The 25625-nt window shown below is 43.7% G+C and overlaps 1 protein-coding gene across 3 annotated transcripts in view; it reads right to left on the bottom strand.

The window, feature by feature from the left end:
* VAPB (VAMP associated protein B and C) overlaps nucleotides 1-24653 on the bottom strand; it is a 45530-nt gene extending 20877 nt beyond the window's left edge. The window contains exons 1-2 of one of the 3 annotated variants that reach the window (XM_019943984.3): nucleotides 24361-24653; nucleotides 1432-1521 (exon numbers count right to left, since the gene is read on the bottom strand). In XM_019943984.3, coding sequence (XP_019799543.1) covers nucleotides 1432-1521; nucleotides 24361-24418 — 148 coding nt within the window. In that variant the 5' untranslated portion in view covers nucleotides 24419-24653. Of the gene's footprint in view, nucleotides 1-1368; nucleotides 1522-5060; nucleotides 5125-24360 lie in introns of those variants that run through there. The other 2 variants (XM_004319658.3, XM_019943983.2) reach the window with 2 other exon arrangements.
* Nucleotides 24654-25625: the final 972 nt, after the last annotated feature.

Raw genomic sequence — 25625 nt, 5'->3', positions numbered from 1 at the left:
GATTTCAATGGAAAAACTGAAACCCTCTGGATCCAAGGAACACCGAAATGCCAACACCCTGGGCCCCTTCCTTTACCAGCATGCTGTAGTTCAGAGCGTCTGGGCATCAGAGTCAAACAGGATGGTCCACACCTTCGCTCTGTCACTGGCCCCCTTCTTAGTACAATGGGGGTAACAGTGCATTCTGCACAGGGCAGATAACAGAAATTACATGATGACATGTATGCAGGCCCAGCACAGAGGAGACCCTCAGTAAATGCTGGCTGCCACCCTCCTGATTCCTCCTGGATAATAACCCGATGCAAGAGTCCAAATCAGGTCTTGCAGCCTCAGGGACAAACACACAAGGGGACAGCTGGTGTGAGCGCACCATAATGAGAGAGACCAATGGATGTAGGGAACAAGAGTTTGCAGAAATGATCAGATAATGAAACACCTTGTATCTTTCCCAAGAGGTGAGTCATTTTCTTTTAGGTGTCAAATGAATAGCCCAATGTATCACAATCAAAATCTGTCATGAAAAAAGCCAGCCAGGTACCCATTTCAAATGAGTAGTAGTTTCTAATGATGCCGAACCTTCTGTGACAGTCTCCTGATACTTAAAGGATTAACACACACTCCCCCACAGCTCCTCCACAAATACAAAAAGCACTGTTGGATCCAGAAGTTCTAATGAGCTAAAAGTTTATTCCATTTCTAAAAATACATTTAAACTCAAACCCATCACTTACATCTCCTTAATTCTGAAATCCAATTCTCAATTTGGGTACTCTACCAGCATCTTTTCAAAATTTGGACTTTGGAAAATATATGCCCTCTCATACAGGAGGGGAAAAAACCCATCAGACATGCACAGAACTTGCCCCCTTGAGTATATTCCAATTTCCTCAGCCTTCATCTCCCTTACCCTTTCACAATCAGTAAAGTGCAGTTACCAATCACTGGAAATGACATGAGCTTAATGTCAGAAATCATTTAGCTTAAATAAGAAAATAACTCCATTTAGCTTTCTCCCACAAAGTAAAATTAAGTTTGTTTAGCCCTTTTTTATTTACTGCCAAAGGGCAGATTTAATTTCAAGGGAGCGAAAACCAAACTCATTCTGAAGCAAAGTCTGAAGTTACCACTTTAATTTTGCTCTAACTATTGAGGCACGAAGGCTGTAAGCATTAAACTAAAGAGACTTTAATTATGGAAGAACAACAGGTGAGTGGGACCCACAGAGCTTTTTAATCAGAGGGTGGGGGCTTGTGGGGGAGAAAACGACCATATTATTTTGCTATACTGCACACACAAGCTTTAAGAGATCCCACTACTTCTAGGGGGCCTTTTTAGCCCACCCTGTTGGCCTTCATTCTCAGAACTTACCAGATACATTAATAGAGGCCCCTGCATCAATGATCCCACTGTTGGGCCTCACGCAGTACCTACGTGGTGCCGTGGTCTTCACTTTAAAACACACATTTCGGTCTGTCGGGTTGCCAAGCTTTAGGTTGGTGGTGACAACGTCGGTGAAGGGACCTGTGGAATGAGACAGAGATTAATTGGGGATCTCAGGAGGATCGTTTAGAAGAAAGACTGATTTATGGTCTGGGGTCAGGAGGGATGTGCAAAGATGGTTAATCCAAAACCATCTCATTATGATGGATGGGAGAGACCAGCCGAGGCTGACGCACTAACAGTAACAGCTAACATTCACCAGGTTCTCACCACGCCACCAGGCACCTGGCCTAGTGAGTGTCCTAGCATACGGTGTCTCCGTGACACCTCACAAATCCATGGTTACTGCCGGAGGAGAAAACGGAGGCTCGGGATGACGCACCGCCTGTCTGAAGTTTTCATGCTAGTTAGCGGTAGTCAGGATCTGGAACCAGGCAGCCTGAATCCAAGGCCAGTTCTTAACCTATGCTGAACACTGATTTCCGCAATAACAAGATGAAATCTAACAGGGAGAATGTAAAGGACTGGACCTGGGTCCAAAATGATTATCAAAGGCAGAGTGTGCCCACAGTAGTAGAGAGGCAAGAATGACACTGAGGTGTTAATGGTCTATACACACAAACTGCCCCCACAGCAACACAGTGTCGCTGCAGAAAAGGCAACATCATCTCAGGCTGTGGCAAGTTCAGAGTCCTGCTGGGCAGCCCACCCCTGAAACATCACGTTCAGTTTTAACTACCCAGGGTACTGGGAAGATTGAAACAAAGTGCCCTGAGGGTATTTTTTATCATTATTATTTATTCATTTTCTACTTTATTAGATTTTTTAATTAAAAAAGTAAAACATGCTTCTTAAAACAAGCCAAATAATAAAGGATGTATAAAGAGGAAGTTAATCAGCTTTCCCTTGTCCCCTGAGGTAACTAATATTCACAATATGGGAGATGTTTCCACATCACGTATGCTTACACAAGCAGTACACACATACATGAGTGAGGAGGGGGGATTAACAAAAATGGGATCATACCATTTACATTACTCTGAGACTTCTCCAACACCTGACCACTAGGGTTCATCAAGAAATCGGGTGGGGGACGGGGTGGGGGGGGGGTGAACTACAAGGTCTCTTAGGACCTCTTCAACCTCTTTTCAAATTCACATCTTTTCACTATGTAAATCAATGATGTCTTTGTGTTTCCTCCAGGCAAGCTCTTTACCCCATCTTTACATTCACAGGAAGTAAGAGATGGGGTGGGGAGGTATGTGTGCTCCTGTGTTCACAAACTAAGAAACACATGAAGTTGGTTCATCTGCTCCCTACGGAGATCCACAACCAAGACGTTTAAATCTGCGCCTTGAAAATTTTTCAATGAGACTCTGAGCTCCTGAGGACAAGAATGATACCAGTTTCTGTATCTCCAGCACTGTGCCTGGCATGTGGTAAAGGGGTGTGTGTGGAGAGAGGGGGCAGGGAGAGAGACAGACAGAGACAGAGACTGACTGAGAGTCACTCACCAAGGAGGAAAAGTACCTCGTGGATTACCACTAGCAAAATTAAAATCTCAGGCTGCGTTCTCGCCTCTGGAGGTGCTCTGGGCATGAAAAATCAATCTGATATGGGCTTAACAAATATAAATTAAGAAATCAATAACGGTGAAAAGAAAGAAAGGAAAAGGGACTCAATTCCAATAAAATAAACTGCAGCCAGTTCCGCTAGAAAGCTTATTTTGAAAACGTGAATCTGTTTCAATGTGATTGATGTGCATATTATGGGGACAATCTGAGCATAAAATGGATTTCACATTTGCTTATGTGTGATTTTGTCTGCAAGAAACGCTAAGTGATCACAGAAAACTGCACCCAGCTGCACTGAGTGGCATAGAAATACACAAAATACACAACTACACACACCTCAATCACCCACCAGCACCTCCGTTCACCGTGTGGGACAGGGGCCACACCCATCCTCACCTGGTGTCACCTTCCCTGTGATTTCGGGTAACCCTCCTTCCTCCACTTCAGTACCTCACAAACTGCAACTCTCTTCCAACGCCCACTTCCACAGGCAAACTTCAGGTCTTTTTCAAGGTAAAATGCCATATTTATTGTAGTATGTATATATTTCCGAGCCATTTAATGTGCGCAAAACTGTGCTTCTGCTTGTATCAGGTTCCTGTCTTTGTGTGTGTGTGACCAGCAAAGGTTTTGAGTGCTGTGCACCTAACCTCGTTTCCTCCTCCTAAGTCCTATGGTTTTTACTGTGCTATTTTGTATAGGATGGCGATTTTTAGGAACGCATGTGCCGCGTTGTAGCAGGACTGATTATACTACTAGATTATCTATTGTTTTGTAGTTACTTATACTAAAAGCTATTCCCATTCTTTGAGCAACGACACCTTCAGGAACGAAATGCCTAGGGAATTCCCCAGTGGTCCAGCGGTTAGGACTCCACGCTTTCACTGCCAAGGGCAAGGGTTCAATCCCAGGTCGGGGAACTAAGACCCCACAAGCCACGTGGCAGGGCGCCCCCCCCCCAAAAAAAGAATGAAATGCCTAGACAGAATTTCTCCATTTGCTTACCTTTCCAATAAGCCCTGCCCTTGGCCCCGTGGCAGTCAAGCTGGACGCCACAAGAGGGAGGCACTTTGTAGGTCCGGCTGTGGCCAGGCATGGGGAAAGGCAAGGCCTCTGCTATCTGATCCCGCCTACTGACTCCATCACACATAACCCTCTCTTGACATGCTAAGTCATCTCCTTACTGAGAACTAAAAGCTGACACAGGAGGGTGGGTACCCTGTGGCCCAACAGGATTTTCAGCCACGGTGAGCGACAGCCAGACGCTGACCACGCTCCATCCTCGTATCAAATTCTTGGCCTCTCGGGAGAAAAAAGACACGTGGTGCTGAGGCAGTCTTTTCAGGATTATGGAGGCAGCAGCTCTCCACGACTCTACCCTTTTCCGCTCTCCAACACATGCAGTCTGGCTCAGAATGAAGATGGAGAAAGTCTGATCTCCCGTTAAGCCTCTTTGCTTGAAGTGGATATCACTTCAGCAATGGTAAAAGAAAAAAAGAACAACTAAACACAACTCAAGTTTTCTGGAGTCAAAGAAAGCAATTAAACAAACACACAAACACAAGCTCAGACAGACCTACACGGGCACAATCACGATGTACATATATTCCTTGGCCCTCATGTAAAAGGTGCCAATCACAAGGACTTACATGCCAATCATATAAGCAGAGCTCCAGCTCGAATGACCCCACAATGCTGGGGGGGAAAGGAGAAGAAAACAGACAAAAACTGTGAGACACCTGAAAAGGGGTGCGCTTTCAAATATAAGGCCTACGGGGGAAAACAGTACTCTCACCGACAACCTGAAGGTGCTTCATAAACTAACAGGCCTTAAAGCTTTCCAGATAGAAGCTTAAAGTTATTTGTTTCAACAAAATTCTGCCTCAAGAACATGGAAACATCTTCAGTTCAGAATGCCAAGAATTCATAAGGCCCCACAAACACATCCAAAAAAAATAGAGGATTTTCTAAGGTGGTTTGAAGTTTACTAAGCAGAAAATAGGGATGCTGGCAAGATTCCACGGTGATGAAATTAAGAGCACTTACTTGTTTCCAGCTCAGTTTCTCCCGTCTCTTCCTCCTCACCCTGCCTCATCAGAGGGGGGAGTTTAAGTGTCTTTATCCTTTACAATGACCTTTTCTTCTAGGTATTCCACAAAAATAAAGCAAATTTAACTGTAAACACTAATCTGCTTTTGGAAATTCCACCAGTTAACCCATTACATAGCAATCTAAATAATATTTCAGCCTGTAAGATTCACCTAAAAAGTAGTCTAAATTATTGAAAGACAAACGATATTTGTGTAATAAGCAGAATAAAATAAATATCCCAGATTTCTCCCTCAACACTCAATCCTGAGCCATTAAGTGTTAGAGATTTCGGGCTTCTCTGGTGGCGCAGTGGTTGAGAGTCCGCCTGCTGATGCAGGGGACACGGGTTCGTGCCCCGGTCTGGGAAGATCCCACATGCCGCGGAGCGACTGGGCCCGTGAGCCATGGCCGCTGAGCCTGCGCGTCCGGAGCCTGTGCTCCTCAACGGGAGAGGCCGCAGCGGTGAGAGGCCCGCGTACCGCAAAAAAAAAAAAAAAAAAAAAGTGTTAGAGATTTCTTGGGCTTACATAGGTTTTATTTTTAAAAATCTGGAATAAACTATACTAAAAATATATGCAAGTGAACAACATCATTGATAAAATAGCAAAGTCTCATGTGTAAAAATCATGACATTTTGTAGAAACAGGCCAACCCTTCTCTCCTCTCCCTGGGCAATTGACTCTAAGAATTTTATTGAAAACAAATTCTATTCGATTTGAGTAATTATAGGAAATAAATCATGTTACTGTTCTCCTTTTCCCCTCTATTAATGAATCAGAATACACAAAAACCTCAATAAAAATGATGTAATAAGGGCTTATGAGAATCATTCATATTTTTACTAGTCATTTTCATTTCATAGAACTGCCATTTCCATTAAAGCATTATGTAAAAAATGGGATTTTCCTATACCAACATGCATATTTATCACCAATGAACAGAGTCAATTTACAAATGAAATCTTCAAAAATTAGACTTTTTTATTTTAAAAGATGAAAAAAATGATTTGGTATCTCTAGCACTGCAGCACCTCCTTTTAAGCATTTTTCTTTCTAATCTTCCTTATTTCATATAGTTATACAGATATTTAAGAATTAACATCTAACATGTGAAAAAGGAGGTCCAAAAACATGAAGCAACATGAATCTGGGAGAAATTAGGAATATTCCTTAAAGTTTTAATTTTTCTCCTTTTTAACAATTTGAATAATGTTCTTCATGCCCTATATTATGCATATTCATCTGTGAAAATTCTTGTGAGTCTGATAGATGCTCATGAATAGCATTAACTAACGCGAATATGAATTCCATGACATGCTCTAAAACATACTAAGATAAAACTAAGCACAGTATAAACTATTTCTTCCACCAGGTTTGGCTTATTGTCATTTTAAAGTGTGTATTTTAAAACAGTAAGAAGATCTAGAATTGGCCTTAGAAAGTAAATAATACAATTTCAGCAGAAATATGCATAGCATTAAAAGTAAAAGCAGGAACAGTTAATTTTTCAGTCTTACTTACAAAAATGGAGTCTCAGCATTATAAAGCGCTGGTTTTAAAGGTCAAGGAAAGAAGGTCATAATCCAGCAAACGAGAGTCTCAACAGTAAGACATCAGGTTTCAGGTATTGACAATTTCATCAAAAATGGCTAGATAAACTTATCAATCAAGAAACACAAGAGCATTCTGTGGAAAAAGTATTCCATTAAATTTTTAAACATTTTAGCAATCTATGCACGGTTTAAGAGTACTTCCTTCCTGTAATCGTTCATTCCAAGATCCATGGAAGAAAAGACTATAACAAAACTCTTCCTTTCAGAAAATGCAAATAACCATTTTCACAAAAGAATAACTTAAGCATTCAGGTCCCAATGACTGTAAAAGGTGACAGTGAAACTCCAAGTGAACTCAAAACTCAATCTTGACCTTACTTATCTGTGTAACCTTAAGCATATCGTATCACCCCATATGTAAAGAGCAGGACAGAAATTAAGGGGTAATATTTTTCCTTAGCAATTCAACTAGAAAACAAAGATAGATATATACACACACACACACGAAACTATAAAACTCCCAGATGATAACATAAGAAAATCTAGATAACCTTGGGTTTGGCGATGACTTTTCAGATACAATACGGAAGGCACAAACCATGAAAGAAATAATTGATAAGCTAGACTTCATTAAAATTAAAAATGTTTGTTCTGCAGTGGATACTGTTAAGGAGAATGCGAAGACAAGCAAGCCACAGACTGGGAGAAAATATGTGCAAAATATTTAAAGTATTTAATAAAGGACTGTCACCCAAAATATATAAAGAACTCTTAAAACTCAACAATAAGAAAATGAACAACTGAACTTAAAAAAAATGGGCAAAAGATCTGAACAGACACCTCAGTAAAGAAGATATACAGGTGGAAAAAATATACAAGTGAAAAGATGTTCAACATATGTCATTAGGAAATTGCAAATTAAAACAACAAATGAGATACCAATACACACTTATTAGAATGGCCAAAATTTAAAACACTGACAGCATAAAAGGCTGGCAAGGATGTGGAGCAACAGTTCTCATTCCTCGCTGCTGCGAATTCAGAATGGTATGGAACTTTGGCAGACAGTGCGGCTGTTTCTTAAAAAACCCAACATACTCTCTTGCCACACAATCCAGCAATCGCACTCCCTGGTATTTACCCAAAGGAGCTGGAAACTCACGTCCACACAAAAATGTGCACACAGATGTTTACAGCAACTTTATTCATACTGCCAAAACTTGAAAGCAACCAAGATGTCCTTCAGTAGGTAAATAAACAGTGGTATATATAGACAATGGAATATCATTCCATACTAAGATGAGCCATCACACCATGAAAATTCAGACACAGACGAATCTTAAATGCATATTACTCAGTAAAAGAAGCCAATCTGAAAAGTCTATAACCTGTATAATTCCAACTATATAACATTAAGGAAAAGGCAAAACTATGAAGATAGTGGTTGCCAGGGGTTAAGATAGAAGGGAGGGATACAGAGACTGAGTACAGAGGGTTATTAGGACAGTGAAACTATTCTGTATGATACTATATTGGTGGATACATGTTATTATACATTTATCAAAACTCACAGGATGTACTACACCAAGACAGAACCCTGACGCAGACTACGGACTTTGGGTGACAATGACGTGTCAATGCAGCTTTATCAATTGTAACGCACGTACTACTCTAGTGCTGGACGTTGATGGTGGAGGAGACTGTGCATGTGTGCAGCCGGGGCAACTCTCTGTACTTTCTGCTCAATTTTGCTGTGAACCTAAAACTGCTCTAAAAAAAATAAAGCTTTTTCTTTTCCCCCCAAAAAAGAAGGAAAAAAAAAGTATTTGGTCTTCATATTAATCCACTTTTGGTGGCACCCCCGCAGTTTCAGATAGTAAATATGACTGATTTTAATATACTGTGTATGTATAATTGAATAAATAAATAAAGATGCTTTGTTTTGCTTTTCTTCCATTTTCTGGAGTTCATGAAATTCTGGTGTTGCAAATACATATCCTTCCTTTGTAATATGTGTCCTGAGGTAGCCACAATACTTTGAAACTCAAACTATGTGTTACCAAGTAAGTTATATGCCAATTTGATATATAATTTATCAGCTCTCAGCTTTCCAGATATAAATTTAAAGTTATTAGCTCCATAAGTTTTTTTCCACTCTGCATAAAAAGAGCTATATTATTTTATACTCTTTTATAAACACAATTTAGGTACAATATCTCTTGTTTCTTCAACACTTCCAAAAAACAAGTTACCATATGTCATTTCAACTCTGAAAAGATTACCTTCTGGAAAGGCAATAATCTGTCTCCAGAAGCCTAGGACTGATGATGGATTTTGTTAAGACAATGAAATTATGCTTGAGGTTTCAATACAATAGACCCTGATACACAGAGTCTATTGTAAAAGTATATTAAGATGGGGGAAATGGACACTGTCAAGTAAAAATCTGTTGGATATCTTATAGACGTCTTTAAAATTTATCCTTTGACAGTGTATTTTCATTAAAGGTATCCTATTGCTTCCTACTTTCCCTAACCATCTGCAATGCACCAATCCTCACATTATTTTTCTTGTTTATGTAAGGCTTCCACTTTCAGAATGTAAACTCCAAAAACAGAGACTTTTCTGTCCCTCTTGTGTTCACCGCTGATCATCAGTTTGCAGAACACTTCCAGACATAGCACAGATGCGCAATAAATATGCTGAACAAATGAGTAAAACGGCCGTGCCACACTTCTCTCTACTTTAAACAATGCTTCCAGTCTTCCTGCACCCTCCCTCCTGGATGCACCACCAGGCTCGGGGCGAACCGACACTGATCTGGCTGCTGACTGCTCCCTCCGCAGCACTATCCCCCTTTTCATCTTCTACCTAAGACTTACCACTGACTGATAGTTCATGTGTTCCTTTCCTGCCTGTTTCCCACCTAGAGTGAATCTCCACATGATTCAGCACTGGAAGGTCTGAGTCTAGAAGAGCGCAACACACTGTTGCACTAAAGGGCTCAGTAAGTGTGTGCAGCACAAATGAACACCAGACTTCCTCAGAGGCGATTCAACTCTGATTCTGACACGTTTCCTATAAACGAATGCCTAGTCCATAACTTTGATCCGAAATCATGATATATTTTTGTTCATACACAGGTTGAAGGTACTAAAAATGTTCACTTGTGTCAATGATGCCTTCGTCATTATTATTCTATGATAATTTTGTTTAACGTTGCCCCTTCAAAAAAAATGAAAAACAGATTTCATAGTAACAGCTATTCAAAGACGGTAAGTTCTTAAATAACCATGAATTCAAGAGTAAGGACACTGGGAGATAATTTTTTAAAATCTATTTTCTTGATTTAATTATTAGCTCACACGTTAATTCAAAGCTTCAGAAACAAAAATAAAGGTTTGCAACCAATGTGCCTTTAATGGCAGACAGTGGATTCCAATATTTCAGCAGAAAGCCTAATTATGTACCTCTTATTCTGAAAGAACCACACATAAAGAACCCTACACATACACATAACTTTCCCAAAGAAATCTTAGAATGCAAAGTGTTCTAAATTAATAAAGTAACCTACCTGATATCCTCGGAGAAGGCCAGCTACTGAGAAACATCACACCCATCATTATAGCAAGAGAAATCAAAAACCAAGAATACTCCCTAATGATGCCATCAAAAGCACACTAGACGCCAGCTTGACTGAGATAGACTATACCAACCTTTAAGGCTGCTTATTCAACTCACTAGTTTCCTAGCTCCTTTGGAGCAAAAAGAAGTAAAACTCAGTCTCCCATCAACTCCATGGGTGGGAAAAACTAGACCACAAGGCACCCTACTGTAGTGTAAGAATCCAATGGATAAAGTACTATGGAAGTGTAAGATCAAACTCAGGAAAGCTACCTGCAAAAGACATAAAGCTGGACAGCAAGGAACACCTTAGGAAACTGAAGGATATTTGGAGCTTATGTTAACAGATAAGCAATTACTATTAGAATATATAAAGAACTCTTATTAAGAATAAATGTGTTGGGACTTCCCCGGTGGCACAGTGGTTAAGAATCTGCCTACCAATGCAGGGGACACGAGTTCGAGCCCTGGTCCAGGAAGATCCCACATACTGCGGAGCAACTAAGCGCATGTGCCACAACTACTGAGCCTGTGCTCTAGAGCCCGTGTGCCACAACTACTGAAGCCCGTGGGCCTAGAGCCTACGTACCTCAACAAAGAGTAGCCCCCGCTCGTCGCAACTAGAGAAAGCCTGCACACAGCAACAAAGACCCAACGCAGACCGAAAAAAAAAAAAAAAAAATTCTTATGAAGGAATACTATACAGCAATTAAAAAGAATGAGCTACATCTGTATTTCAACAATAGATGGGTCTCAAAAAACATGTTACGTGATACATACACCACAATAGCACATTAGGTAATACAGAAAAAAATGGAAATAGTTCACACTAGATTCCTCTGGAAAGTGAAGAAGAGATCTGGAGCATGAACGGGCAGATGTGGAGGACAAACATGTCTTCAAATTCTTGGTGAAGGTTTATTTATTAAAGAAAAACTTTACAAGTCTAACAAATTATTAACATTTAGTTATTCTGTATTTGGGTGTTTATTAAATTATATGTATTTTTGTGTATTTACATTTTTTCCCACAGGAAAAAAGCAATAGTTTAAGATCCAGACAATGTTCTGAGAGAATTTTCTTCTTGTCCAGAATGCTTTGTATACATGAAAATACTAGAATCCTGAATTGTGGAGCTGTTGAAAACCAATATACACACATCAATAGCCATTCCTGTGTAATTTTTATAAAAATCAAGGTTATTATTTAAAACACGTTTAGAGTAGAAGTGGTCTCACTAATTCAAGACAAAGACCCAAACTCAAAATTTTGACAAAATCTATTACAAAAACTTTGAAGACTAGAAGCCTTTACCCATCTAGAGATAAATTCCTTTTTTTTTCCCCGAAATTTATTTATTTTATTTATTTATTTTTGGCTGTGTTGGGTCTTCGTTGCTGCGCCTGGGCTTTCTCTAGTTGCGGTGAGCGGGGCTACTCTTCATTGCAGTGTGCGGGCTTCTCATTGCAGTGGCTTCTCTCATTGCAGAGCACGGGCTCTTGGCGCGTGGGCTTCAGTAGTTGCGGCACACAGGCTCAGTAGTTGTGGCGCACGGGCTTAGCTGCTCCATGGCATGTGGGATCTTCCCGGACCAGGGCTCGAACCTGTGTCCCCTGCATTGGCAGGCGGATTCTCAACCACTGTGCCACCAGGGAAGCCCTAGAAATAAATTCTATGACTACTTTCGTTAATGCAACATTTCTTTTCTAAATAGAAAAATGGCTAAAAGTATTATATAAGAGCTGAAGTTTCGTACATTCTACCTATACCCAGCACTAAAACAGATTATTTTAAGGTAATGGCACACCTATCTAGTGTGAATTTTATATCAGTTCTAAAAGTATCTTAGACTCAGTTTTTTTTCAATGCATAATCTTTGACCCATTGACTAACAAACATCTAGTAATTTTTCTTTATTTAGGAGACCAAATTTGTGATTAGGGTGATCATGAAATTAAACAAAAAGATAAGCAATATTCTACTCCAATTAAAATTCTACCTGTAAAGGAGAGTGGCAAAACATGACATTTTTTTTCACACAAAGCAGGAAGAATCAAGACAGATATTATGCCCAAAGGAGTTATATGCATGATTAGAGAGCAAGGGGTCCCAATTTCTCATGGTCATTGTGGCTGGAACTTGACTGAGTTATAAATTAACAGGTCAAGTCAAGTGCCTAGAGTCAGTAACAGCAGAAGTAAAAACTTCCCCAAAATGTTCAACCTTCAGTGGAGATGACAACACATGAAAAACCTCCACACCAAAATCAACACGTCCCAATTCACAGCAAACACAGAGGAGTGAAGCAAAAACACACTTAGCATTCTGCACCTCTATGGTCCAAGTCGAATTTTCAATTTGTGAACAATGAGAAATAGCAGAATGTGGTTTATCAGTCAGTATGTAATCTGCTCTGGTTTCCTTTTCAATAGAGAACCTAAGTGGCTATACAAGTGAAAAGAGATTATCAACCAGGTCAGCAGCTTCTTAAACAAATTCAACAAGAGGCCAGGGAAAAAGGCTGTGAGACTTGGGTGAAAAATATTTTCCATTTTCCCCTTTCTTGACTTTGGAAATCATACTCATTCTTCAAAGTTTTGCTCAAATGTCCTCTCTTTTGGAAAGGCTTACGTCACCTCTCAGTTGGAAAAAATTATTCCTCCCTATACTGTGTTCTAACGATAAACTGAGAATTGCCAAATTTATATCCACAGCCTGACCCTCTCCCCTGATGTCCACTTACAGCTGTACTAAGCATCTCAAGTTTATCATGGCCAAAGAGCAGAGTACCATTCCCCTCCCCCAAACCCAGTGTTTCCCATCTCAGGAAAAGAAACCACCATTCACCAAAATGCTTGAGCCAAAAGCAGTTACCTTAGTTTCCTCTCTTCCTCTCCTGCTCCACATTTGACCTTTCAGCCAGCTCTACCTTCAAAAGAGATTTGGAATCTGAGCACTTCTCATCCCATTCTCTCCACTGCCACCGCCCTGGTCCAAGCCACAGTCTCTTGGCCTGGGTTACGGATAACTGTATGGATTACGGATGGATGGATGGATTATGGACAACTGTGTGCATGATGGATGGGTAGATGGATGATGGATAACTGTATGGATGACGGATGGGTGGACGAGTTAGGGGTAACTGTAGCAGCCTCATGGCTTCCACACATCTCCCACAGCCTACTTTCCCCACACCGACCATGGTCTTTTAAAAAGACTCCTGGTCAGAATCCTCCATGCCTTCCCACATCACAACAAAATCCAAAGTCCTTCCCGTGGCCTGTCTACCAAGAGCTCCTCCTTCCTCCCTGAGCCCATCTCCTACTGCACCACTCCATCGTTCAAGACTGTGCTGCTCCTTGAACACACCAAGCCCATCACCATCCGAGGGCCGTGCACTTGCCGTCCCCTCTCTCTCTAATGCTCTTCCCCCAGCTTGCACGCTCATTTTACACAGGTCTCAGTTCAAACATCACCTTCTCGGAAACTCAGCCTTCCCCAGTTACCCTCTTTAAAACAGAACCCACTCCCAACCAAACCCCTTTATCCTGCGTCCACCCCCACTCCCCATTCAGCACCTACCATTATCTGATACCATATTACACGTCTTTCCCATCCTTTTATATACTGCCCATCTTCCCCACTAGGAGGTTTTGTCAGTTTTTTCGTCTGGCGTCTCAAGTACCCGGGACAGTATTTAGCACACTGCAGGCATCCAGTAAGTAGCTGACGACTGCACAGCCCAGGTGCTGCACTAGGCTCTCAAGCTAGCCCCTGCCCAGAAGCCTGAAAAGACCCATCCAGAGCTAATGAGTAAGAGTCTCCAGGGCTGCCCTGGTGGCGCAGTGGTTGGGAGTCCGCCTGCCAATGCGGGGGACGCGGGTTCACGCCCCGGTCCGGGAAGATCCCACATGCCGTGGAGCAGCTGGGCCCGTGAACCATGGCCGCTAGGCCTGCGCGTCCGGAGCCTGTGCTCCGCAACGGGAGAGGCCACGGCAGTGCGAGGCCCACGTACAACAAAAAAAAAAAAAAGAAGGTGAAGGGAAGAGTGTCAAGTAGCACAATGGCAACAGGTGTCAAATGCTACAGAGGGTACACAGGTGATAAAGAATAAAAATACAACAACAGATGCAGTAATGAAGCAATAAGGTTCCCAGGCAATGACTTTAGGAGTGAATGGGTGGTGAGAGAATGGTGATTAAGACTATTTGCAGAGGCTTGCTAGGATAAGCTACTTCCAGAAGGGAATAGCTAGGGAGAGCAAACGAGACTGAGAAAGCAGTTACTCTTTTTTAAAGGTAGACAGGACAACACTCACACATTTACTGAAGAGGACTAACTGCCAAAGCACTGTGCTCAAAGTCAGGCATGTAGAGAAAAAAAAAGAAACAACCTTACTAGGAAGGGCAAAGGCAACGAAGGCATCCATTTAAAAATTTTTTGAAAGAATAAAATAAAGAGACCCAAATAAACTGACCAAGTTTTCTCTGGACTTCACCAGATGACCTCTCATGTTTCTTCCCCCTCTGCCACTCTCTGAACCAGAGGTCAACTAGGCACCCACAGTAAACTGTGGTCCTCCTGTCCCCAAATTACATGAGAAGTTTTGAATGAGGAGTGTATCTGCAGATTCTCCAAGGAGTGATTCATGGCTTTTCTTCATCCAATTAGTAAAGCAGTGTCTGACTTCGAAAAGGTCAAAAAGCACGGATTTAGATCTTCAGAGCAGTCCATCAGGACACACTTATACGCCAACAAATCAATTCAACCAACAGAATGAGAATCCAAATAAGTCTCCACAAGGACAAACCTTTGGTTTTTCAGCAAATCCCTCTTTTTATTCTTGTGTATATGCTTCTATTTCAAATGGTCAAACCACACACTGAAAAGATGACCAAGTCCAACTTCTTTGGGGTTACTAGCAGAAGAAAAGAATATATTCTATCAGTTACCACTGGGGAAAACAAAAGAAACAAAACCTATAGGAGCTTGCATTCTATAGCATGGAAGACAAAGCAATCAGTAAATAAAGCACAGGGAGAGGATAACATAAACAAAACATGCAGGGCTTCCCTGGTGGCGCAGTGGTTGAGAGTCCGCCTGCCGATGCAGGGGACGCGGGTTCGTGCCCCGGTCCGGGAAGATCCCACATGCCGCGGAGCGGCTGGGCCCGTGAGCCATGGCCGCTGAGCCTGCGCGTCCGGAGCCCGTGCTCCGCAACGGGAGAGGCCACAACAATGAGAGGCCCGTGTACCGCAAAAAAAAAAAAAAAAAAAGATAAAAAAAACAAAACATGCAGTGATACACAATTTGTACAGTTTGAGGTGATGCAGAAAACACTGGAACTGGATAAGAATATCCAAGAATACTCAAGAAAGGTTACTAGGATATAGTGAGCTTTGCAACAGGAACAAGAAGGCTCATTAACTAAAAATCTGAGAGCCCACTAGTGCAAAGCAATGGTAGGTTCTAAGAGAAACACAAACTCCACTTTCTGCCCTCATGGGCTTTCCATCTTTCTTCTTCAGCGAAAATAAATTTTCATCACATGTTTTCAAGACTAGAGCTGGAAGGAACACAAAGTGGCATTGAGTTCAAGCTTCCTCATCCAACAGAAGAGGAAATCAAAGCTGGGTGGGGAGGTGAGCTGAGTGTCTAAGTGACAGCAAGAGTAAGAACAGAAGCCTCCCTTTGTAATACAAAGCACACGAGCTCTAGAGGCTTGAAAGCCCGAGGTGCAAATTATGCATTCCACCAAGTGCTGGGCCCAGTTTCTCTGATTTTTAAAATAGAGATGATGATACTACTGGCTGTTTACCTAGATATGAACTGCTTGTGATGTGGCTTGGAACACTTAGTTCCTTGGGTTCTCTCAAGGCTGGAGGGTGCTCCGAGAATGGAGAGAAAGAGAAAACTGACCTAGGTACCATTCCTTTCCTTCCCTTTTTGCTACTACACTGTAAATGTTGCTGAGTGATGTAATTAAAAGGCAAAATAGGACCCAATCGACCTGCACTGTTTGTGATGACAGACACTGAGGTAATAAAGGCCTTGGAGTGGGGAGTGGGTGGCAGAAGGAAAGATGTGGTGATAACATTAGCACATAATTTTCAACATTCATACATGAATGACACAATCAGAAGTGATCAAGTTAGAACAAAAGTTCTTAGGGGAAAACAGAATTAGTACAAAGATTTTTTTAATCAGTCGCTTTAGCGTTCCAGAACAACTCTGCACTGCGTGGAAGCAGTGACAAAGAAGCCATTACTAGATCACAATGACAACTAAGCACCTTTCCTTCCTTTTTATATCTCGTTTCTCTTTCACTCCTTCTTCTCAATTCCCACTGTCCTATTTCCAGTCCTCCTTTCATCTTCCTAACAACATAATAAATAAGAAAATCCCGGGCCTTCCTAGTGAGCCACACTCCCACTCACTTTTTAAGGGGAGCAATACAGCCAATGTAATGATAAACAACATGGGCTTTGCGGTCAGACAGATCTTGGTTCAAATCCCAGTTCTACCTCTAATTCAGGTCATGAACCTGAGGATGGTAACCATCTACTTCCTAGACCTGTTTTAAGAATAAATGAGCACTTACAGAAAAATGCCTAGCACAAGTCACAGATCTCAAATCCCACCTTTCCTGTAAGGTTCAAACCCCAAAGCTGAATTAACAGTTTTTTCTAAGCTCCCAGTGAGGGACAGCCCGTAAGTGTCCCGTTTCCACATTCTCCTCCATCCTCCCACCACCTGGAGGCTGGAAACTCTAAGGACCGGGACTCCTCTCCAGTCCCCACTCCGGTGCCTGGCCCACAGGAAGCTTTCAGGATGCGGTGACCAAACCAACCCGGAGTCACAGTTACGCTATGCTCCGTCAGACAAGAGGGGGGTCATCTGTTCATGAAGTAAACCTCAAAGGATGAGCTGTGGAAAAGGAAGAAACCCCAAATGCTCTCAATCGGACAATCATCATACCCATGCATGTCTCCAAAGCCTCTCCAATCTGGTTCACATGCATGGCCGTCATCATCTGGGGGATGACGACTTCCCAGAGTATACCTCCTACAGAATAAAACAGCACTTTCTGATAGTCACCTTGAGTTTTTCTCTTTCAACATTCGAGAAATCTCTAGTTATATGTTAATTCACACTTATTTGTTTCTCTGCCTTTGTAGCCCCACCTGTGAGGTTTAAGGTAGCACCTATGAAGGTCACTTATTTCAGACCTTCGTATCTTAATAAGCACCCTTTTGAACTCTAAATTCCCACTTTACAAATGTGCAAACCTGTGAAAATCTCTACCTATAAGTTTCACCCTACCTTCCGAAGACTCCAGAGCAGATGTGCAAATTACTCGAAAGTTAAATGTGTTCTAAATATACAGAATCATGACACACCAATGATACCTGCTATAAGAACTGAATATTCACAAGGTGAATCAAAGAATGCTTTGGAGTCACCAGCATGAACTTTTTAAAAAGTATGCTGAGAAATCCCTCCTAAAAATTCCACAAATAATAATTCTTAATTAATTAATGTTCTTAAGAAATTATCCTGACAGCTCCTAACACTTCCTTAATGGTTAAAAATTCTCTGCCTCCCTCCCTCCAAAATGAAACCCTTTATGAGTTCATTCTAGAGTCGATGTGAAAGAAAAGGGCTTTGACGCCAGACAAACCTGTGTTGACTCCTTGCACCACTGTGTGCCACAGTGGCCTCCTCCAGGAGCAGGCTCCCTAACCACCGAGTAACTCCACCACAGGACTGTGCTGCAGATTAAATAGTAAGATGAAGAACATAAAGCATCTACCACAGTCCCTCGACTTTGTGGTCTACCTTCTGGAAATTAAGCATTTCTCTTCTAGAAACGTTCATTCTTCCCTCACCTTTTCTTTCCTCTCATGTTGCAAAACGAATGTCAGCTCCACTACGGCCACTGCTTTTAACTCCCACCCTACTGCGGGGTCTACTAAGTGGTGGACCTCTACCACTTAGCCCCTTACAAATATGCCCTCTGCTCCCAGCTCCCTTGGTGCGGGGTTCTGTTCCTCTCCAGTCTTTGAGCACCCTCCAGCCTTTAAAGACAGCCCAAGGAACTTAGAGTCATAAAGGTTACAAGCCACATCGCAAGCAATTCAAATCTAGGTAAACGGTCCAGGGGGCCATAACATTGTCTTCAAGTACAAGCCAAAAGACAAAAGTCTCCATCTCTTTCTCCCCGCAAATATCTATTTCCCTAACACCCCTCCCAAATAGGCTAAGGTTGTAAGACCCTACTGAAATGCCAACTGGATACTAACTCAAACACATCATGGGTACCTGTGAGAATGTGTGCACACCAGCAACACTTTAGGTGCCCACATGGGCGTGCACACACAAACACAGCCAAAAGCCTGATAGAAGACACTACTTGACACAGATGAAAAGAAAGAAGATGAAAAGAAAAGAAGACACAGATGAAAAGAAAAGAAGACACAGATGAAAAGAAGATGATGAAAAGAAGATGAAAAGAAAAGAAGACACAGATGAAAAGAAAAGAAGACAACACTTGACACAGATGAAAAGAAATAGTAACCTGCTAGTCAAAAACTGATAATAACCCCTCTGAAAGGATGAAGGAAAACTCTCGGAAGGTATTTCTGCACCTTTACCGTTTTGTGCCATTAATGCTAAATTATTAAATGAAAGCACTTCAAGATTCTTCCCTTGGGACTGTGGCATTTTCTCAACGATGTTTTTTCCATGCACGGGGGAAAATCCAAAAGCACATTAAGGCATGGTTTCTAGACATCAACAGCTTTTGTTAAAACAGCATATTTAACATTTTGAAAAACAGATATTCTAGAGATACTATTTTGCCACACTGGCATTTTTAAAAATCGTCTTAAAATGATTGTCAAGTTCAGTAATTTTGTTCCCATAATGAAGCTGTTTAAACAACTGTTGTTTTTGTAAAGCTAGCAGCCTAGGTCTGTCAGGTAAAAACTTCAAAGAATGTGCACATCCACCGAACAAGGGCCAAAGCAATCCTGGATATGCTACGCTGATGACAGCCTAGAGAGGGGGGCCTAGAATGATAGAAAAGGAGGAGGCAAGCCTGGAAGCCATAATGCAACTTTGTTTTTAACACAATCCCCAGTGCAAAATAACTGCTCAGAAGGCTTTTATTTTATTTTATTAAAGACACTCAATGGCAACCCTGTCTTGACTAATGGAACTCAGCGCTCTTTGTGTTGGTCTTTCTTGTCATCTTGCTGAAAGCTATGCTCATTTGTTCCAGACCATGGTCATCCTTCAGACGGCAAATTTTTCAGATACAAGTGGGAGATATATGAAGCAATCTTGGAGATAATTCCTTATGTAAAAGTTCAAGTTTCAGGTTCTAAAAATCAAGCCTAAGGGTAGTATATGAGTAGAACCAGTGTAGTTTACTCCCTGATTCCTCCCCTCATTTTCAGCAACTTAGTGGTAATATGACAGGGTCAAAGTTCTCAGTATTTTGCCTTCAGCACTGGAAGGAAAGATGCTATAGAATTTTAATAAATAAAAGACAGTGTTAGTAATGTTTAAGAGTTCACCTCTTTAATAAGCATCAATTCAGACGAATTATTTTAATAAATCCACACTTGGATGCAAAGCTACCAGGTTTATCATGAAGAAAACTGTGTTCATGTTACAACCACACACAAGGAACTATCACCATGTAAGCACATAGCCGAGAACTATCCATTTCTTCCTTAAGGAGTTAATTGTGAAGAAGAGAAGTAAATAAGTGGGTAGAAGTAAGTTAACTTCTACTTCACAATCTATGAAGATTTAAGTTTGACTAAAGGTTGGTAAGTTTAGTGCCACTTGCTTCTTATAAGCAAGCTGGTTAATAATTAAATAAATGAAGATGATCTATTCAGGATGGATTTAAACCACTACCATAAAGAATCTTAAGCACACTGCTGACATTTTGTTGTGCTGTAAAACACAGTCCGCTCTATGTGATCATGAAATGTTAAGGAAATCAGTGCTATGCTAAAACTAGAGAATTAATGCTGTAATTAGCATCTGAAAGATAATTACTGCATTGAACAGACTATATCTACAAGGTGTTATATTTTTTAGCTTCCTAAATACTAAACTACACGTTAACTTAAGAGGGTGAACTAATGATTCTAAGCACGCTTTCCTTATACAAAAGAGACTGTCCCTGACCTATCTACCCAAGTTCCTATTTCCACCCCAAAGTGGTGATCAACCACACCAATCCAGTGGCGCTACCCCACCTGTGACCCACACTGACCAACAGCAGGACTACCTGAGACTTCTAGAAGGCCACTGGTTTAGTCACACAATAAAGCAAAAGTAATGGGTCCACAGCAGGTTTAAATCTTAACTAATCAGCTCATGAGGACGGTTAACTGACCATTCTCAGGTGACAGTATCACGAGATGCGGGAGAATGCTAGAATGTGAAGAAGGATTAAGAGTCCTGGGCAATGACCAAGAAAATACAAGACATACTGCTCACCATGGATGGAATCAATGGAAGGGGGAGAGGAGGAGAAAAGAAAAGAGATACAAAATGCCCTGAAGTGACTCATTGAAAAAGTTCTCATTGAGCTGGGCAACAAGTGGGACCTCAGAGTGAAAAAGAAAATGATCTGGCCTCGGAAGAGGTAAGAGCAACAGAAAGAGCAACGATGCAAAGCACACACCTCACAGGTTCTAGAAGCGCTTAACTCGTTCAGAAAGGTGTCCCCAATCCAAACAGATCCTACTGTGTCACCAAGGCAAATGTCACAGCGTCATGCTTCTTTCAGGAGGCCAGGAATCCTTCTCCTTTTGACACTTAACACAGTGCAGCGGGGCACTTTCTATAAGACTGAACGAGGGCTTCCCTGGTGGCGCAGTGGTTGAGAGTCCGCCTGCCGATGCAGGGGACGCGGGTTTGTGCCCCGGTCCGGGAAGATCCCACATGCCGCGGAGCGGCTGGGCCCGTGAGCCATGGTCGCTGAGCCTGCGCGTCCGGAGCCTGTGCTCCGCAACGGGAGAGGCCACAACAGTGGGAGGCCCGCGTACCGGAAAAAAAAAAAAAAGTAAGACTGAACGAGGTCCTGTAACTCTGTGTCCTCTTTTCTTCTGCAACATGCTTAACTTCAAAAGAATCACACAAAATGCCCAAGACGAAAATATATCCAACATATACAACCCCATATCATTTTAGGCTGCACTTAAAAGATGACTAATTTTTTTCCTCTGGATGACAAGCATTTTAATTATTATCTTCTTACGCAAAGTTAGCTTACGAGTTTGATTCATCTAAGTGAACCGTATGAAGTCAGCATCATCACCCCAAGCCATCTGGAAGACACCAGTGAAATGTGCCAGTTCGCATCCTGAAACGAATGCTGTCTATACAGCAAAACAGGGTACTGAGCCTCTTCTGATTTCACAATCTTAGTCCTCAGTTTAACACTAACCAACAAACAAATCATAAGGTGGTTTCCATACATATGCCTGCAGATGCCTCTTCTGAAGCCACAAGCCAACAGCCTTCAACAATCTGACACCGTAACTTTCCTGGATCACTTCCCTAGCAAAAATATCCAGTGACTTTGGCCATCATTACTTTGGCCAACCCTGGGCCAGAGACAGATCACTCTTCTTTGCCGTACCTTTCAGGCAGAGAAGCTGAAATGATGAAGCCAGTAGCGTAAATACAACCTATCTCTGCATAATGCTGCACATCTGCAAAGCAGCTGAACAGCCACAACACCAACAAAACCTTCTGCACGAGGCAAGGGAGATATGAGCGCCATTCCCACGGAGTAAAGAGTAATCCCAGGCTTCGGGGAGCAAAGCGGCCAGCCCAAGGTCAAACATCACTAAGCAAAAGAACTGGGACAAAAACTTTAATTTTCTCCAATTAGTGCCTCTTTCTATGACATCACATTAGAGGAGTGTATGTACTAGGGGTGGGGTTAAGGTTGCAGGGGATCAATCAAGGAAGAACTAGCCGAGGAGACACAACACAATATGAACTTGGACACTGGCTGTGCCTGTGCACGGAGGCCTTAGACGAACTGGCTCCTGTCTACTAGACAGCCTCATCTCCTCCTTTGCCTCGTGACCCCAACAAATGCTCTGTCACTGTCATTCCGAAACACTACTGGCATCCCAAAGGAGCCCAATCATCTCAGTCTTCGTGCCTCTGTACATGCAATTTCCTCCACCCGACAGGCTCCCCAACCATTTCTCCTTTTCACCTGCTTCCATTCGACCTTTAAACTCTGCTCAAATGACACCTCCTTCCGGAGCTGACCTCCTCAGTGCTCTCAAGAGTACTCTGGACTACCTTGTATCACTGCACTGCTCTGGCTGATTCTGTCATCTGCTCTCTTCCCTACACCTAAGTTCTGGGGTGGGGGGTTGAGGGACAGCAGGGGCCTACATGTGATGTGCCTCATCTTCTCCTGGTACCTGACACATGGAGCAGGCACTGAAATGTCTGTGGACTAAATGAATGAACGCGCCAATTCCCCGGAGTAGCTAAGCCACGCTTCCAGGGTTGAGAACTTCAGACAACTCAAGTGGAAACCATCACCCTCCATGTTCAATTGAGTTACCTGGATTCCTTTCTCCGGCGGGTGATGAGAACATCACATAAGCTATAGCACGGTTGTGGAATTATAATCCACGTTAGGTTTTTGGGGTGTTTGTTTGTTTTAACTGGAAAGCCTTCAGTTGTTTGTACATTTGGAGTCACTTCCAAATGTGACAATCTGGAGACTGTTCACCTGGGAGGCTGAGTGACAGCCACAGCACTGGAGTATTTCCCAGGGGTCGGATAGCATGACCGTTCAAGTGTGAACTCTGAAATCTGGGTTCAAGTGTGCCATCTGCCAACTGAGTAACTTTGGGTCAGTTACCGGACACTACCTCCTGCCGGTACATTTAAAGTGGGGTGCCTTGTGGCCAGCAGGCATTCCAATGCCACAAACATCTATCGAGCAGCTACCCTAGGCCAAGTGCTGGCGACACAGCGGTGACCTGGCCGTCCAATGCAAGCATACTCTCATCATGCCAGCCTGTCTTACTTCCTTCACAGCACTTACCACTACCTGAAACACTCTCATGTGCTGGCTTGTCGCCCCTCCCTACAAGGTAAGCTTCATGAGAGCAGAGGTCCTGTCTGTCTGGTCCATTCATATCTCTCAAGGGCCAAGCAACGTCTGCTACACAGTTACTCAGTCCCTTTGGAAAGAAGGAATGACCAAGTCAGAAGAAATCCCCCGGCTCTAATATTTTGCTGGAGAAGGTAGGGGAAAAAGATTAAAAATAAAGGTACACATTTCAAGGGGCTCTGGCTCACCACAAACGCATGTGGCCCCCTGGGCTTCCTCGGGCTCCAGTCCCAGGCGCCTCCGGGGACAAAAAAGATCTCGCCGTCCTGACAGCCCCGCACGGCTGCAGAGACACGAGCAACGGGCACGAGAAAGGCAGGAGAAGGAAAGCTGGGCCACGCACCCCGCGGGAACTTCTGCGGACGTCCCTTTCGTTCATTTGCTCAACAGGTACTTATTAGGCTCCTAAGGCATGCGGGGCGTAAAGCAGAGACGTGACAAAGTCCTGTCCTCATGGAGCTTCCCTCCTAACATACAGACATGGTACACAAGTGCGTAAAGTGGTCCTTTCAGGGAGTGGTAAGTGCCGAGCTGCCACGAGCAGTTCGCGACAGGGGACGGCCGCAGGGGTCCACGGCGGGGTGGCCGGCCAGCGAGAGGCGACCTCTGACCCAGGACCTGAGCCTTCTCGGCACAGGCGGCCGCCGGGGCCCACACTCAGTGAGGAGGCCGCATTCGGGACAGGAACGGCCACAGCGGCAACGAGGCGACTGTCCTGAGGGCGAGGCGCGGGAGGCTGCGGAGGAGCAGGCCCTGGACTCCCGCGCCGGACGCCCGGCCCTCGGGGCCCGGGAAGCGCGGGCGGGCGCCGCGGCCGGGGGGCCGACGTCACCACCGCGCCGCCGGGCCCTCCGGAGCGCGGGCCGGAGCGGGGGCGCGGGGCGGCGGGCCTCCGGGCTTACCTCGGAATTTGAGCTCGTGTTGCGGCTCGAGGCTCAGGACCTGCTCCACCTTCGCCATGTTCCTCGGCGGCGGAACACCTCGGGCGGGGAGACCCCTGAGAGGTCACCTGGGCCGGAAGGCGTGAATGCTGCGCCCCCTTTAAATTTGGAATGGGGGGGCCAGCCGGGGCGCGGGCGGGGGTCGCCTAAGGGGTGCGCGCCGGGGGACGGCCTACGCGGTGCAGGCGCAGGGGCGGAGGGCGAGGGCGAGGCCGCGGTGCCCAGCGAGCGCACGGCACGCACGCACGCACGCAGAGACGCACGCACGCACGCAGCAAGCCGGCCGCCACGGCCCGGCGCGCGCTCGGGCGGTGGAGAGCTGAGCGCGCCGAGCCCCTATCGGGCAATGCGCAGGCGCGGCGCTTGCCGCGGGGGCGGGGCTGCCGGACGGCAGGGGGTGGGGCGTTGCGCAGGCCCGGGGGAGGGGCGGGTGGGGGACGCCCAGAATTGAGGACCGTCCCCCTGAAGATTATTTTTTCAGGGCCCGTGGGGGCCAGGCTTTGTGTTAAGTGCTTTACTCAATAATAATAATTAATAAGAATGAACTTCCACTTTCCCCTGCTAATGTGGTGCCAGGCACTTAGAGATTTTGAATAATGAAAGTACTATTTATTCTTATTATAAACATGATGTTTATGGGTGAATGATATGTGCTAGGCACGATGACGTATGGTAAACAATAAATATAAATTTAGTAAGCTACCAATTATTGCTTGCTTATTTTGTGCCACTTTGCTGAACGCTTTGGATAACAACAGCATCAATTATAATAAATAAAAGCTACTCTACATTAAATGTTTACTATGTAAACAAGCACTGTGCTGAATCCTGTGCTACTAAATGCAACAAATATTTAGAAATACAATGATCAGAAATACTGACTGGTTCCCACCCTCTCACTAGAGCCCATAGGAGAGGCAGCCTTTGAATAAATAACTGCACAAAAAAAGTACATGATTAAAAATTACTGAGACCCCTGGACTTCCCTGATGGTACAGTGGTTAAGAATTCGCCCACCGGGCTTCCCTAGTGGCGCAGTGGTTGAGAATCTGCCTGCCAATGCAGGGGACACGGGTTCGAGCCCTGGTCTAGGAAGATCCCACATGCCGCAGAGCAGCTAGGCCCGTGAGCCACAACTACTGAGCCTGCGTGTCTGGAGCTTGTGCTCCGCAACAAGACAGGCTGCAATAGTGAGAGGCCCGCGCGCCGCGATGAAGAGTGGCCCC

Source organism: Tursiops truncatus, chromosome 15, assembly GCF_011762595.2.
Source record: "Tursiops truncatus isolate mTurTru1 chromosome 15, mTurTru1.mat.Y, whole genome shotgun sequence".
Classification (NCBI taxonomy): domain Eukaryota; kingdom Metazoa; phylum Chordata; class Mammalia; order Artiodactyla; family Delphinidae; genus Tursiops; species Tursiops truncatus.
This window is presented reverse-complemented; position numbering and strand designations above follow the sequence as displayed.